We start from the raw sequence: 16,830 nt of genomic DNA, 5'->3' as shown, positions 1-16,830 counted from the left end.
TTTTCTTTACTCCCTGGTCAGAAATAGGGAAATTCCCTTTGTGACCTATTCCTGGAGCAAGATTAGAAACTAGAGAATTGGATTCTAGTTCCTAATCATTTCAGGATTTATGGATAATTTGTTCCTCCCTTATGTCATGTCCTTTGGAAAGATTTTGGATAAAAAAACCATTTTTAGTGCTCCAAATGGCATCATTTCAGTACCTGCTGTCAGGAATGGATATATTACCAGGATTTGTTGGCTAGTATTTTCTGAGTTTCTGTAGTATACTATAGAGATAGTGATAGGATGAAGAAAACACTTGCTAACCTAACTAGCGTAATTGCTACATGTTACGCTAATCTTCTGAATTGCAGTGGATTGCAAGCTTTTTGGCAAGGAACCCTTGAATAAACACAACAAATGAGATAACATATTCTAATAACCTCTGAACTAAGGTTTTTAAACTAGATTACTAAACTGATTAAAATGTGAATTTAGTGTTATGACCAAGTAGGTTTTATTTTGTACATTTTGCGCGTTAATATTAAATGTCTAGGTTGTTTTCGCTTCTACCATGTGATTTTATTTTGTTTTCATTTTACAAATATTTACTGAGTGCCTACTATGTGCTTATCAATGTATTTTAAAGCCTAAGTATAGTCAATGATAAGGAAAAGTGTTTTCTGACCTTGTTAAGATTAAAAATGTAGAATGATTGTATACATACAAGTAAATAAGCACTTGTGATAATAGCATGGTAAGTTCTTAAGAGTAGAGAAATTAGGAGGGTGTTATGAAAACAAATAACATGATGGTGACATGTAAATCAGAAGGATTCAAGAAGGCTGCCTGAAGAAACTATCTTCCATACAAATGTATTTTTATGTGTTTTTAAAAATCTCATATATCAGTCTGTATGCTATTGAACTGATTTTCTATTTGGTGGCTATTCTCCCTATCTTTGAAAGCAGTGTTAACTGATTTTTCTCTTTAGTTATTAAATCATTGCAGCTGATTTAGCTGTAGTTTCCCTCCAAATTTCAGTGTGAAATTTGTCTGTTTCTGAGTGAAACTTGTCTTGTGAAATGTTATTTTTTATTCTAATAGTCTCTTCTCAAAAACTTGACACAGTTGCTGTTGGGGAAGGAATTATAATTTACCTTTTTTTTAAAAAATAAAATTATTGACTCATGGTGAATTACAACGTTATTCGTGATGCAGTTTCAGGCATACAATATTCCAACACCAATCCCTTCACCACTGTCCACCTCCCTCCACAAATTTCCCCATTTCCCTCCCATACCCACCCACCCCCCTGTACAACTTACCTTTTAAAATCTTAAATATTTTGCAGAACATAGCTCTCAGTGATCGAGTGCTTGCCCTGAATTTGATTCCTGGTGTGCACCCCCCCCCCCCACTACACCGCCCCTCTTCCCCCACCACCACACACCAGCTATTTAAGACGGTAAAAAGAGGTTACCATAGGGCACGCATGAGTCATTTACTACAAGTCTCTAACTTTCAGAATTCAATAAGCATGATGTTTATAAACATAAATTCTAGAAAGGGAAAATACTCTAAGAATTTTATCTAAAGTGTAACAATTTTAGTAGAAAGTTTAAAAACTTGAACAAGAGTCTATAGACTTTTTCTGTAATGTGATGTATATTAAATGTTTTGTAAGCCATGTGGATTTTTTTTTGAACTGTTCAACTCTCATCTTGTAGCTGTGTATGGTGTATATAAATGGTGACATTGACTGTTTCCTAATAAAAGTTTATTTATAAAATAGTCTATGGGCAGAATTTAGCCCACAGGCTCAGCAATAAGTTTTTCAGTTTGTTTATAAATTTTAAGTATCTTTATTTTCTTTGAAAGCAAGGAATAATAGTTTACTCTGCTTGGTTTCTTCAAATAGATACCTTGACCAGAAATTTAGGGGCCAGGTTGATAGTGCTGGGGGAGGATGCTTGCTTTCCACACAGCTGACCTGGATGCTACCCTGGCCCTGCAAGGAGTGATCCCTAAGCATTGCCAGGTGTGAGTCCTAAACAAACAAAAACAAAACCTGGGGGAAGAAACTCTTGCCTGATTAGCACCTAATTAGATATAAGGACTGGTACATTTATACCTTCGCTAGGTTACGGCTTAATTTTTTTTTCCACCCACAACTATTCCCCACCCCCCCAAGAAATTTTTGTATAACCCCACATGTAGCTATATAAATAATATATATAAAACGATAGCACAGCGGTAGGACGTTTGCCTTGCATGCAGCCAACATGGCCGACCCGAGTTCGATTCCTTCGGCCCTCTCGGAGAGCCCGGCAAGCTACCGAGAGCATCTCGCCCACAAGGCAGAGCCTGGCAGGCCACCCGTGACGTATTCGATATGCCAGACACAGTAACAACAAAGTCTCCAATGGAGACGTTACTGGGCCCGCTCGAGCAAATCGACGAACAACGGGAGGGCCTTTACCTTTACCTTTACCTTACTGATAATAAGTTATTACGGGGTCTCGATTCACAGTTTAAGAAGCTAGGTATTCGATGATTCATTTTATTCCTTTTCAAATAGTACTTATATGATTTTTTTAAATTATGAACAGCTTTTGTTATTCTATATAGAAGCTTAGTTTTATTTTGTCTGTATGTTGGACCAACTGTGTGTGTGTTTAGTATCCTGGATAGGATAGTATCCTGGTATCATGCATGTGAGGCATGCACTTTATGACTGAGCCACATATCTGGCCCTTTCTTTCTTTCTCTTGATGGTTTAATTTCTTCTAAATATGCATGTCTCTTAAATAGTCTACTTGACCCATTCTCTTTTACTCTTCCTACTTCTCACCAGCAGCCACAGCCTTTTGAGTTGTTTCCTCGGGAAAATAATTCTCAATAGTCTTAGTCTTTGAGGCAAATCTTTCTTTCTCTTGAGTCTATAGGATAGTGGATAGTATTTTAACTTTAAAAAAAAATTTTTTTTAAAGGGACTGGAAATATAGCACAGCAGGTAAGGCACTTGCCTTGTAAGCAGCTTACCTAGACCCAGTCCCCCAGCACGTGGCCCATCTTTCCTCCACCCCCAAATTTAGGGGTGTGTGTGTATGTAGTGCTTTATTTATTTATTTTTTTAAAGTTAGGCTGTTTGAGCTTGAAATGTTGAACTCGTCTTTGACCCTTTTTTTTTTTAATACTGACTTCTGCGTTATTTCTTATTACCTAGTTACCTTGAATATTTGTTATTCTGGTTCATTTTCTTCTAGTTCCTGCTGTGGTTTTTTTTTTTCCCTCCCCTTTGGGATGGGGAGGTGGGATGCCACGGGCTGGTGAATGGAAGTTTTGGCCGTACTGGGCAGTGCTTCGGGGTAATCCTGGCTTTGTGCTCCAGAATGACCCCTGGTGGTGCTGGGGATCACAGAGCTGTGTCCTCCGTAGCAACATGCTGGACAGTGCCTTGCTCCTGTACCATCTGCCTCTGTGCTCACTTGTTTTAAATTATATTTCACTTTTCTAACAATCACTTTTTTATGAGAAGCATCATTCTGGGATACTGAAGGTAGGGCAGAAAGTAGGGCACTTGCCTTGCACGTGGCTGATTCTGGGTTCGATCCCCAGCATCCCATATGGTCCCCTGAGCACCACCAGGAGTAATCCCTGAGCGTCCTCAACCCCTGAGCATCCCCAGAAGCCCACAAAAGGGGGAGAGGGGTAGTATCACTCTGTCTCTGTGTATCATTTGTTGTCCCAAAACTGTTTCCCTGTGTATCCTTCGTTTCTTGTCATAAGAATGCTATGCAACAGAATGCACTGAAATCTATTGTCCACAAAGGCATTTTTTCTCATTCTGTATTATGTAGCTGTCCTTATTTTCATTGAGCACTGTTTTGATAGTTTTCAGAGATTTTGCACATCATTTGTTAATTTTTTTCCTAATATTTGTTTCTGGATTGGAGAGATAGTACGGGGTTAAGAGCTTGCCTCGCATCCACCAACAACCCTGTGTATGGTTCCTCAGGTATAGCCAGGAGTAGCTCCTGAGTGCCACCAGATTTGGTCCCAACTCTCCTCCCCAAATAATAATAAATATTTGTTTCTGTGGTATCATAGATGATAATTTTTAAAATTTCTTTTTTAATTATTGCTGTTACAGAAAAATTTTGTAGGGTTTGTGTATTTACTTTGCCCTCCATGATGCTGGTAAATTATTAATTCTAATAATTCTTCTATGGATTCATTTGGGTTTTTCTGTATACAATCATGTTATTGCTTAATTTGATTGCCTACGACTCAGTGTTGATTATAAATGGTTAAAGGGGACATTCTTACCTAGTTCTTAATGGGGGGGATCAATTTTAGTAAGTATAATGGTAAATGTAAGATTCTAGTTTTAATTAAAAAAAATTTGCTTGACTATTTGAAGAAATCCTTGTGTATTCTGGTTTGCTGCATGTTATGAAGGGGTGCTAATGTTTATGAAATAGAAGTTGATTAAGGTGAACAAATTTTTTTTCAAATACAGTGAAATTGTCAATATTTAAATATTGCATTGCTTGGAATAAATTCTCCTTGGACACTATAACTCTTTATACATACTTTTAGATTTAATTTGCCATTATTTTGTGGAGGATTTTATGGCTGTATTCATAAGGTGTAATTTTTGTTTCTTGTATTTCTTGTCAGTTTTAAGTATCATTGGGTTATTCTGGCTTTCTAAAGTGGGTCCAGGAATGACTTCTCTTTCTTTTCTGAGTTTAAGATAGACAATATTTTTTCCATATGGTAACTAACCATCTTGTGATGGAATTAAATGAAGCCATCTTGGCTCAGGGTTATCTTCTGGGAAATATTTTATTATTTAAAAGAGAAATACTGTGTAACTAAGGTTTTTTTTTGTTTCATTTTGTTTTCTTGTCAACTTTGTAAAATAATCTGTGTGATAATGTTGCTTCTTTTATTCTCAGTAATGGTAATTTTTGTCTTTCTACTGGTCAATATAGCTAGAGTCATATCAGTTTTACTAGTCTTATACAACCAATAAAATTTGCCTCATTGATTTTCCTCTTTTTTTCCTCTTTCAGTTTCTGCTCTTCATTTCCTTTGCTCTGATTTTTTTCTTCACTTCATCATCTTAGGTTTTTAAAAAAGGCTGAAGCTGATCATTGATTTTTTACTTTTCTTTGGTTTTCACTATGATAGTTAATTTTATATTTCTGTATTCCGCTTTAACAGTGTCTGCTTTGGATAGAAAAAGTTGCTGTTTTCTCTCTATGACATTGAAATGTCACTGATCACTATAAAAGTCTATAGACTTTTTGTCTTTTACCTTATTTGGCTTATTTGCCTTTTGATCTGATTCATAATTTTGATTGTCTATAAAATATTGGGGAATGAAGTAGATTTCAACTATTACACAGGTGCCTTAGATTTTTCTTCGCTGAACAGATGCCTCAGATTCTTCTAATGTTGCCATATGCCTAGGATGGAATTAAAAATATCAAAGGGCTCTTCTCCGTGTTTGTGCTTCACTTTGCATGCTTGCATACCTGCTCCATAGGAAAAGGTTTTTGTCTTTAGTTGACCCACGTCTGAGGTAAACAAGTGGTGGTTGTTGTTTCAAGATTGGTAGAAGGGGACCAGAGAGATGGCGCAAAGGGCTTTTTGAATGCTTTGTATGTCAGAGCCCCAACTGGATTTGGTCCCACATCATTCCTAACCAAAAAAGAAAGAAGAGGGATAGTGTTCTCTTTTGCAGTCATATTACCTCCGTCTTCAATGGATCACATATGCCTGTAGCTCATACATGGAACTTAGTGGCAGTGTTGTGCTTTTTTTTTTTCTTCCAGCAGTTGTGGGGGCATCTAGGCTTGTTAAGAATAAGAATTTGTTTTTCCTTCCGTTAAATAACAGAAAAGAGGGAGCGGAGTGGGGGAAGGGGACATAGACTTTACTTCCCTATCCTCAGTGATCTATGACGTTTGCTCAGTGAATACAAAAGAAGGATCTAGATCACATGGCAGTCCTTGTTCCTTTCTCATAGTGACAACCAGTTCTTACACCATACGCTCTTGATCTGCTCATTTTCATCATCATAGGCTGTGAAGGTCTGGAAAAAGGAAAACGAGCGGGTGCAAACTATCAGGGTCATCCAGGAATTTTATATCATCTTATAGCCTGAAGAAATTTCTGACAGTTTGAAGTGACCCTTCTCTGCTGTATGATTTTCTTCTTACTCTGCCACAAAACTCTAAGGAGACTGCTTCTGAAATCCTGTTTATCTTTGGAAGTACAATCTATTCTTGGAATTTAGGCTACTTGGTTATCTTGTGTTTTAGTTCTTTAGTTAATTCAAGAAAAGTTATGGGTAATTTAAAGGTGTTTTTCAATGTTCTAGAATTTTACAGATATCTTTCTGTTGCTGACTTAGTTTTATTCTAAGTATGGTTAGATAGAACACTTTGTATACTTTGGATTCTTTATGTATTTATTAAGATTTGTTTAATGATCCACATATGGCTTTCTTTTCTCAATATCCCATATATAATTTCTGGGTAGAATGTTTTATGATAGTGAGCTCAAATTGAAAATGTTTAAATATAGCATGCATGTGCTGCCTGAGCCCATGTGTTGCTTGTGCCCATGTGTCTGAGCACGTGTGTTGCCCACATCTCCCCTCTTGAGAATGTGTACTTTGATGCTTTTGTATCTAATGCTCGTATGTGTGTAGGGGCTCTCTCCACCTTTGGAGAAGCTCACGGTCTCTCTTGAGTGCGTTTCTCTCTCTCTCTCTCTCTCTCTCTCTCTCTCTCTCTCTCTCTCTCTTTCTCTTCCTCCTTCCCCTTCTAAAAACCCTCCGAGTAAAATCTGTTTTACTTTAAAAAAAATGTTTTAATATAAACTCAGACATTTTTGTCTTTTTGAAAACTAGTTACAAAGACTAGTGTGCTTAAATTTCCAACTATGATGCTGGTATTGTTCTGTCCGTCCAAAATATATAGCCCTGTAGTTGTTGCCTTCTGATGGGGTGGGGGGATTTGGAAATTTTTGTTAGTTTGTTTTTAATTTGGGGGTCACACTTAGCAGTGCCCAGGGGTTACTCCTTTTCTGCACTCAGGAATCATTCCTGGCGGTGTTGGGGGAACATGTGAAATGCCAGGGATTGAACAGGAGTTGGGTGTGTATAAGGCCAGCACCCTGTCCTCTGTCTAGCCATGTTTTCTTTCTGTTTGCTTTTTTGTTTGAAACCCGTAGCATAACCACGTATGTTGTAGCACTGTAGCACTGTCATCCCATTGTTCGTCGATTTGCTCAAGCAGGCACCAGGGACGTCTCCTTTAGTCCCTGTCGTGAGCTAGTGTAGCCCAATGGCATCTGCTCGCTCCAGGAACACGAAGTGAGACTTGTTGTTACTGTTTTTGGCATGTCGAATATGTCATAGGGAGTTTGCAGGCTCTGCCGTAGGGCCGGGATACTGTCCGTAGCTTGCCAGGCTCTCCAAGAGGGATGGAGGAATCGAACCTGGGTTGGCCATGTGCAAGGCAAACGCCTACCCGCTGTGCTATTGCTCCAGCCCAACCATGTTTGTTATTTGTTTGAAAATTAGCCAAAATGTAGGGGAAAATTGCATAAAGATTTTGGGACTTTTCCATTTCTATGAGTTTTTCTTACTTTCTAAGCATTTTGGCAGTCCCAATCTTTGAATTATGATTTCTTTGATAACATTATTTTCTGCTTGAACTGTATTTGTTATACAGAGTTGGAAGTCTTTCTGTGGGGAAAAATGTGGGTCTCAAATGTCTATTCCTGTTATTTCCTGATGTTCTTCAATGTTTTTAGGATAGTGGAGGGATTTTTTTTAATATTAATCCAGTTTATAATTGCTATTATCAGAAGATCATCAATCTTATATAAACTGCTCTGCTATATCAGACACCAGAATCTTTAAGTCCTGTAATTTAGAACAATTCCCATCTTTTTTTTTTTTTTACCTTACTACCTTGGCTTTCTGAAGAGTCCCATGTAACCAGTTTTTTTTTTTGAAGTTCTAGAATTTTACATTTTATTATTTTCTCAAGATGAAATTTAACCTTGCTCTTCTATCACTCGTATATTTTATTAGCTGGAATTTTGCTCCTATACTAATTAAATTCCGGTTAAACAATTTTAGGGTTTTTTTTTCCCTACATCATACATAATATATATGTTCCTTTTGCATGGCTGGAGCGATAGCACAGCAGGTAGGGCGTTTGCCTTGCACATGTCTGACCCAGGTTCGATTCCTCCGTCCCTCTCAGAGAGCCCAGCAAGCTACTGAGAATATCCTGCCCACACGGCAGAGCCTGGCAAGTTCCTCATGACGTATTTGATAGCCAAAACAATAACAACAACCCTCACAATGGAGATGTTCCTGGTGCCTGGTTGAGCAAATCGAACAATGGGAGGAGAGTGCTACCTTTCGCATTATATACCAGCAGGAACTTAATAACTGGATTGTTCCAGGATTAATTGTTATTTTGATTACTTGGCTGAGTTGATAAGGTGATGCTTTCTACTGTAAAGCTTTGTTTATACTGTACTAGGAAAATATTTCAAAGGGCTCGAGCACATGTGTTATAATATATGGTAGCCCCTGGTTGGATTCCCAGTATCACCAGGAATGATTCCCAAGCACTACTGGGTGTGGCTCAAAAATTGGGAGTGGGGTGATTTGATTTTTAAACCTTTGTCATAAGAATTTCTAGCATGGTAATTAATTTTTTTGCCAAAGTGTCAATTCTTAGTTCAGTGATCTGTCAGTATATGGTGACATTCAGCAAACACTCCTATTGTTTACTGTTGTCATTCATCAGCCATTATAGCCTCTGGTTTATGTGTATGTTTTAATGGTACTCGTGTCATGCTGTATGATGGTTATGTAACTACTTCTTTATTGGATTATGAGGTACTGAGTGCAGATACCGTATTTTATAAATTTGTGTGTTTACCATAGCGCTTTGCTAGCGTTTTGTATGTAGTCGGCACTCAGTAAATTATTTTTAATTGGAAGAGAAAATCACTAAGAAATGAAACCATTTTTTAACTTAAATGTTTCTCAGTTTCTGTCAGAATTCGTTAATTAATGTTAATTGCACTTTTTTGTAGGTAAATGAAAGAACGGGACAGATTATACAGTATGACAAATTTTATATACATGAAGTACAAGAGTTGATAGACATAAGGAATGATTATATCAACTGGGTCCAACAACAGGCTTATGGAATGGTAGGTTTCTTGTTGCATTAATTTGCTTTTATGTAATCTTCTGTAATACAGAAGAAATACCACAGTTTTTCCCAGAGCTAATTTTTGAAATAAATAACACAACGCAGGAGTAGCTACATCATTTGTAAGTAAATGTTTCTTACACCAAAAAATCCAAACCAAAGAGATACATTAAACTTTTCTAAAGAAGAATGGAGATCTATCATGGATTTTAACTCGCACCTCCTTCCTATGAGGTTGTCTCTTCATTTCTAATATTGAGAATACTGGAACCGAAGAATGTATAACTGTTGTGATTATGATCTCATTGTGGCTATCAGAAGAGACCCCAGGATCTTCAATTCTTTTTGTTTCCCTCCATTTCTGTGTGTGAATTTTATGTCACATTTCTGGCAAGCATCCACAGGTATACATACTTCTTTCCACATGGCTAAGTCTGTGATAACAAGACACTTTATCTCCCATTAAAATAAACTAGCATGGGGACAGAGAGATAGTACAGTGGATAGGGCGCTTGCACTTGGCCTACCTGGGTTCGGTCTCTGGCTTTCCATATGGTCCCCTAAGCAGAGTCAGGAGTAATCCTGAGCATCATGGGTGTGACCCCAAAATATGAAAAGAGGAGCATTCTCTTGTAACATGAATTAGGCACTCATAATTTGAATGTAATATAACTTGGCTAGCAACTAAGTATTAAGTTTAATACTTTGATTTGCCAACCAGTGTTTTCTGTTCTCAAAATAGGTAATTTAGGCCCAATCACCAGTTGAGGAAGGGTCCTTAACCTTCCGTTTCTGATGCGAATTCCTCATACCTTTAATAGTGCCTGAAATGTGTAGTAGGCACCAAGAAAGCAAATTTTGAGTGTTTTTAGAATAGTCTCACTTTCTAGGAACAAGGTCATTTTGCTTCCCTGGGTATTTGGTTCTAGTTTGGATGAGATTTTATTCCTCAGAATTACTAATTCAAGTCTATAAACCATCTTAGAGATTTAAGTCACTCACATGTTTATCTAATAACTCGTTAAGTAATAAAGAATCTTTTGTATAATGGGCATTTATTTAGTTATTGGAAATATAGTGAGATCCTGTTCTCATGGAACTTAATGATGTATGGGCAAAATTACCAGTAATCAAGTAATGCAAAAAATATTAGAGTATAAGACTGGATGTTTTTTGCCGTTGGGTATTCAGAAACCTTACCTAGTAAAATATGTGTGAATTGCAGTCTAAATGGAAAGCCTTAATAAGTGCAGAGCAGAGAGAATTTTAGGAAAAATGAACATTTGTAAAAGACCTTAAGTGAAAATATATTTGACTGAAGGATTAAAAGAGGCCAGAATAGCTAATAATATGGGCATGGGACTTCTGGGAAGAATCCAAGAAAAGGGCAGATGGCAAATCATGAAGGCTTAATACAGTTAGAACAGGGACTTTGATTCTATCTGGAGTCTATCCGAAGTGTTATGGTAAGATAGTGGAGGATAGTTAGTTCGCGAGAATACATTGTGGTTTATGTTTTATTTAGCTTCTGGGGCTGAATCCCAGTCCTTATACATGTGAGCAATGTACTCTACCACTGAACTATATCATAATTTTAAGCAGTTGTTTCTTTTGTCAGGTACTTAGTAGTGGAGCAAAAGTGAAGAGGGAGGTTAGTAAGAAAGCTGCTTTAATAGATTAGGGGAAAAGCACTGGATTTGACTAGAATAGCAAATCGAAAAAGGAAATGTATTTGGAATAAAAGCATGGGCTTGAACAGGTAGTTTGGATTGCTTTACTTATTATTATTGGTAACCCAGTAATGCAAGTCTAGGGTAAAATACTGTCATTGTCACTGTCACTGTCCTCCTGTTGTTCATTGATTTGCTCAAGCGGGCCCAGTAACGTCTCCATCATGAGACTTGTTGTGACTCTGTTTGGCATACCGAATACATCATGGGGAGCTTGCCAGGCTCTGCCGTAGGGGCGAGATACTGTCGGTAGCTTGCCGGGCTCTCCGAGAGGGACGAGGAATTGAACCCGGCTCGGCCGGGCTGGCTGCGTGCAAGGCAAACGCCCTACCCATTGTGCTATCGCTCCAGCCCACGGGTAAAATACACTTAGAAAAATTTGAAGGAAGGGGAGTAATTAAACTGGATTCAAGACACAATACTTTTTGTTTGTTTGTTTGTTTGTTTGTTTGGGTGTGGTGGTTGCTGCTTCCAAAGCAGTGCCCAGGGGATCCAAGGATGACTTTTGGTGAGACTTGCCCAAAATGAAGGCCAGAGGCTGCCATGCTGCTGAGGCCGTGGGGTGCCAGAGATCACCAGGGCCCTCCTGAGCCATATAGTTGGTTGCTGAGGGGAGAGAGGGAAGGTGGTGCCTGGAATTGAACCTGTGTCAGGTTTATGTAAGACTTGTGCCCTGCCCTCAATCTGAGACATGTTAAGAAAGAAAATACTTGGCCTTGGGAATGTTTTGTGGGTTTTTTTGTTTTGTTTTGTTTTTGTTTTATTTTTGGCTTTTTGGGTCACACCTGGCTCTGCAGTCAGGAATTACTCCTGGCAGTGCTCAGGGGACCATATGGGATGCTGGGAATCGAACCTGGGTTGGCCGCGTGCAAGGCAAAAGCCCTGCCCACTGTGCTATCACTCCAGCCCCTTGGGAATGTTTTAAATATTTTTCCTTTTATATTTAAATCTCTCTCCTAGGCAAAGCTTTTCCAGAACATTTGGGTTTTTTGTTTTGTTTCTTGTTTTTGCTTTTTTGAGGGGGGGGGGTCACACCTGGCAGTGCTCAGGGGTTACTCCGGACTCTGCACTCAGAAATTACTCCTGGCAGTGCTTGAGGGACCATATGGGAGCTGGGGGGATTCAACCTGGGTCCTCTGCGTGCAAGGCAAGCATCCTGTCTGCTGTACTATAGCTCTGGCCCCAAGTCCAGACACTTGTAACATCAGAATATAACTCATTTCTTGAGGTCTGTAATTTTCAGCAAGACTTGTTTGAAGTTATATATATTTTATCTTCAAAACATTTTAGACAATATTTATTGCAGTATAAAAACAATTTAAAGTGTCATTGAAGAAAATAGATGCTTTAGAAAATGAACTATATTTATCTTAATATTTTGCATATAAGCTTTCACATACAACCTGGAATTCATTAGGTCTTTGAGCAGTGTTTTGAAACTATACTGATAAATGAAGTAAAGTAATTTTAAATAATTATCCTTTTTAAAGTAAAATAATTTCTTAAGCCCAGTGTTCATTTTCATGTATTGATTATTCAATATTTACAAATATTAGTTCAGAAATTCTTGGTCCGTGACTTAAAAAAAAAACAAGCTGGGGCGATTATTCAGATCGTCAGAACTCATTAAGCCCCAAGTTCTGTCCCGTGCACTACAGGGACCCTGGTCACTATCACGTGTACCCCTGAAAACGCCTAGTTGCTGTGTCAAAGCAGCATCCCATCACCTGTCCCGTGCATTGAACCGTCTGGCCCCTGTTACCCAAGGATTGCCAGGACTAGAACCTGGACCACTGTGTGTTGCTTGGGAGGCCCAGAAAAATAGACAAAATAAATTCCTAAAGCCATAACAAATTTGTGGCTTTAGGAATTTAGGAATTGTAGGTAGGGCATTTGCCTTGAACACAACTATTCTGGGTTCAATCCCTGGCACCCTGTGGTCCCACAACACCATCAGAAATAATTCCTGATTGCAGTGCCAGGACTAACCCCTGAGCACTGTTGGTGTGGCCCAAAACAAACCAAAATCCATAACAAATTGATAAATTACTTATAAACAATTTTGCAAATTTTAAAACTTAATAATAATTTATTTTAGAGGATCATTATATTCTAATTAGCAAGAATCTCAGATGAATGTAGTATAGACCACATGGGTTCAAACTCCCCCATTTTATTCACTCAATGTCATTAAAGAAATTGCTTATATAAATTTGGTGTGATAGACCTATCATATAGTAATTGAAAAGATTAAAGTACTTAGAATGCTCAGTTGTTCAGTGCAGTTTTTAGCATATAGTTAAATTTTTGTAAGGTACTGCTATTAATTACTGGGTGCTTTAACATAGACTTTAATTTGACAGTGTCCTATATTTTGAGGTTTCTGAAATCTACTCTGCCCATCACTACAAGGAAACATTTGTTTTCAGAGTGCTGTGTTATATTCATTTGGCTTTTATTTATTAAGCTTATTTATGTATATGAAGTCCTACACATAGAGATCCTATTTAGTACCAGTTTAATTAAAATCACAATCATTGTAATTCTTAGAGATTTGCATTGGTACTATAATTATAAATGACTTGTATTTAGATTTTTATTTATTTATTTTTTTCTGTTTGTTTTGGGATCACACCCAGCGGTATTCAAGACTTACTGCTGGCAGGGTTTGGGATATCGCTCCAGCCCTATTCGGTGGTTTTCTTTTGCTTTTGTTTTCTTTTTTCTTTTTGGGTCACAGGGGTTATTCCTGGCTCTGCACTCAGGAATTATTCCTGGCGGTACTCCGGGGACCAAATGGGATGCTGGGAATCGAACCCGGGTTGGCCATGTGCATGGCAAACGCCCTTCCCACTGTGCTGTTTATTGCTCCAGCCCCTCAATACAAATCTAAAAACATATATAACCTTAAAATAATGTTATTGCTGCGTTGTAAAAGTTTAAAATATCCTTTGGTAGAACATACAGTTATTTAAAAAAATATGTCTAAATAATCAGTGAAGTCTGATTTGTACCATGAGACTCTGACTTTTGAACTTTTTCAGGCCTTTCTCACTTCCGCTTCTAGGGCATTGTGTGTACAAAATTAGGTATGACCTAGTTCTAAGGGCCCTCAGTCTAAAAACAGTCAAAGGTACTAGAGTATGTGGATATGGAGGCAGTCATAGGTCATACACATTGAAAAATATGTTAAATTTTTAGTAGTAGACTTTCAATTGACATTGCATGTTTCATTTAATATTTTCCTAATGCCCTACACCACTGGGGGTGGGGGAGCTGGGGGGTGTTCAAGGCTTAATGCTGTCTCTGTACTCAGGGATCAGTCCTGGGTGGTGCATGGCGGACCATTTGGGGTGCCAGGATCAAGCCCAGTTCGACTGTGTGTAAGACTAACACCCTACCCTCTGTACTACCACTTAAAATTTTCCTTAGAAATAGTTTTTTGGTTTTGTGAGTTTTCTAAAACTCTTTTTGTTTGTTTGAGGGCCACAACTGGTGACATTCAGGACTTAGTTCTGGCTCTGCACTCTTACTCCTGGTATTACTATGGCAGAGATCAGGGAACTCTCTGGGATGCAGAGAATCAAATCCACGTTGCCATGTGAAGGCAAGCGCACTACCCTGCTGTACTATCTCACAGGCCACTTTTTGGAAATATTTCTTAATTCGACCGCAGCTAATAGAACAACTTTCAACTCCAATATTGCCCACATAAATTTATCCTTGCTTTTTATAAAAACAACTATATATTTTTCAAATGTTTGAGCTTTTTTGCGTGTTTGGAGTTGGTGATTAAACCTTGGGCCTCACATGTGCAAAGCAAATGCTCTACCTCTGAGCAATATCAAGGCTCTAAATGTTTCAGCTTCTAAATGCCTAAGATTATTAACCTTTAAATTGAAATGCCTAGTAATAATCATAATCTGGTTTTCCCTGTAATACATCTTCGAGTTAAAAATATTTTTGGGGGCTGGAGCAATAGCACAGCGGGTAGGGCGTTTTTGCCTTGCAGGAGGCCGACCCGAGTTCAATTCCCAGCATCCCATATGGTCCCCTGAGCACCGCCAGGGGTAATTCCTGAGTGCATGAACCAAGAGTAACCCCTGTGCATCGCCAGGTGGACCCCCAAAAAATATATATATATATATATAAATTTTTTTTGCTTCATATCTAGTGTCTTTTTTTCCTTCAGGTTTTTCACATGTCCATTATTTTTTATATTTTGGGGGGTGGCTGGAGCCAGAATACAGCAGGTTGGGCATTTGCCTTGCACACAGTCATCCCGGATTCCGTTGACACCTTATGTTGTCCCATATGCCCACGAGGAGGGATTCCTGAGTGCAGTCAGGAGTAACTTCTGAGCATTGCTGATTCGGCCCCCCAAACAAAAACAGCACAGGCTGTAGAGATAGTCCTGGGGGAAAGGTACCTGCATGTGGCTGACCCCACTTGTTTGAACCCAAGCACAGTGTATGGTCTCTAAGCCCACCACCAGTGATCCCTGAGCACAGAGCCAGCAGTAAGCCCTGAGAACCACTGGGTGTGGCACAAAAACCAAAGGGGGTGGAGGAAACCAGAGCAAAATAAAACCCCGAGCTCTCCTGATCAAAACAACAAAAAAATAAAATCCTAAAAAAAAATTTAAAAAAAATCCTAAATGTCTAAAGTTTCAAAGTTGGGGGAATATTTTCATTTTCCACGCAAGGAAACCTGAGCTGTGTTAAGGGCTGAGGTGCGTGCGCGTATGTCGGAACGCTGCCTGTCCCTGGCACTGCATGATCCCTCAGTCATCACTGGGGGTGGCTCCTCAGGCACCGTTTGGCGTGCCCCCAGAGATACTTCTTTCAAAAATGAGTTAGTTCTATGATTAGTCTCCCTTTTCTCATCATGCAAATGAGGTGCTTAGTTGCTGGAACCAGTTCCCTTTGTGTTCGAGCCTCCAATAATCTTACTGCAGGGCGCTTGAAATAAAGGTCTGGACCAGGGCTTTGCGTGTATAGTAGGCCCGGGCTGCATCTTTAGCATTGCAGAATCCCCCAAGCACCTCCAGGAACATTGAACTGGGAGTAATACCCACCCCCGCCAAAAAAAAAACAGAAGTTCCATAAAAGGTGCATGTAGAAAGGGTAAGTTTTAGTGTAGATCTCGCACTTTGGTCTGCCTCATTTATTTAATGTGCTCTAGCAAAAAGATACGAGATGCAAATTGAATAGAAACTTAACTTTGGAACTAACGTTGCTCTTTCCTCGTTATTACGTTCTGCATTGCTGTCTTAGGATGTCAACCATGGATTAACTGAGGTAAGTTTGGTATAAAATCTTGTATTCAGAGTCAGTTATGCTTCATTTTTTTTAAGTGATAAGAGCCAAAGGTGTTCCTCTTTTGTGTGATAAGTGAAGTGTGTGATTTTTGAGATGAGTAAATAGAAATTTTCTGGTGTATTAGTTCGAGACAGTTTCTGAAGTTTACACAACCTGTTTAAGTTAACATTATATGATGACTTTCAGCATATTTGCTTTAAAATAGTTCTTTATCCTCCTAAAACCTTGAGTATAAACTTTAGTAAATCCTCACTAAACTTTAAAGTCCAAAAATGTCTACTCAGTAAAGCAGAAACTACTTTATATTTGAAAGTATAAAGTTTGCCTTAGTATTTAAAGTTTTAAAAATATATTAAAATAATAATTTGTATTTGCAGTAATCATAACATTAAACATTTTTGTATGATCTTCCTCACGTGGTCTCTTGTACTGCTTAATGCATATAATTCTAACATGTTGACTTAACTAAACCACCTTCTTTCGTTTGTTGTAGACTTCAGACTTTGTTGCTTTTATTCTTAGATTTAACAA

At 38.4% G+C, this 16,830-nt stretch overlaps 1 protein-coding gene across 3 annotated transcripts in view; it reads left to right on the top strand.

Moving 5' to 3' along the window:
- Positions 1-16,830, top strand: part of HERC4 (HECT and RLD domain containing E3 ubiquitin protein ligase 4) — a 107,772-nt gene that overhangs the window by 61,225 nt on the left and 29,717 nt on the right. For 2 of the 3 annotated variants that reach the window (XM_056113403.1, XM_056113405.1), the window contains 2 exons: positions 9,127-9,246; positions 16,255-16,278. In XM_056113403.1, coding sequence (XP_055969378.1) covers positions 9,127-9,246; positions 16,255-16,278 — 144 coding nt within the window. The remainder of the gene's footprint in view (positions 1-9,126; positions 9,247-16,254; positions 16,279-16,830) is intronic. The other variant, XM_056113404.1, reaches the window with a different exon arrangement.

The sequence above is a fragment of the Sorex fumeus genome, unplaced genomic scaffold (assembly GCF_029834395.1).
Source record: "Sorex fumeus unplaced genomic scaffold, SorFum_2.1 ptg000020l, whole genome shotgun sequence".
NCBI classification, from domain to species: Eukaryota; Metazoa; Chordata; class Mammalia; order Eulipotyphla; family Soricidae; genus Sorex; species Sorex fumeus.
This window is presented reverse-complemented; position numbering and strand designations above follow the sequence as displayed.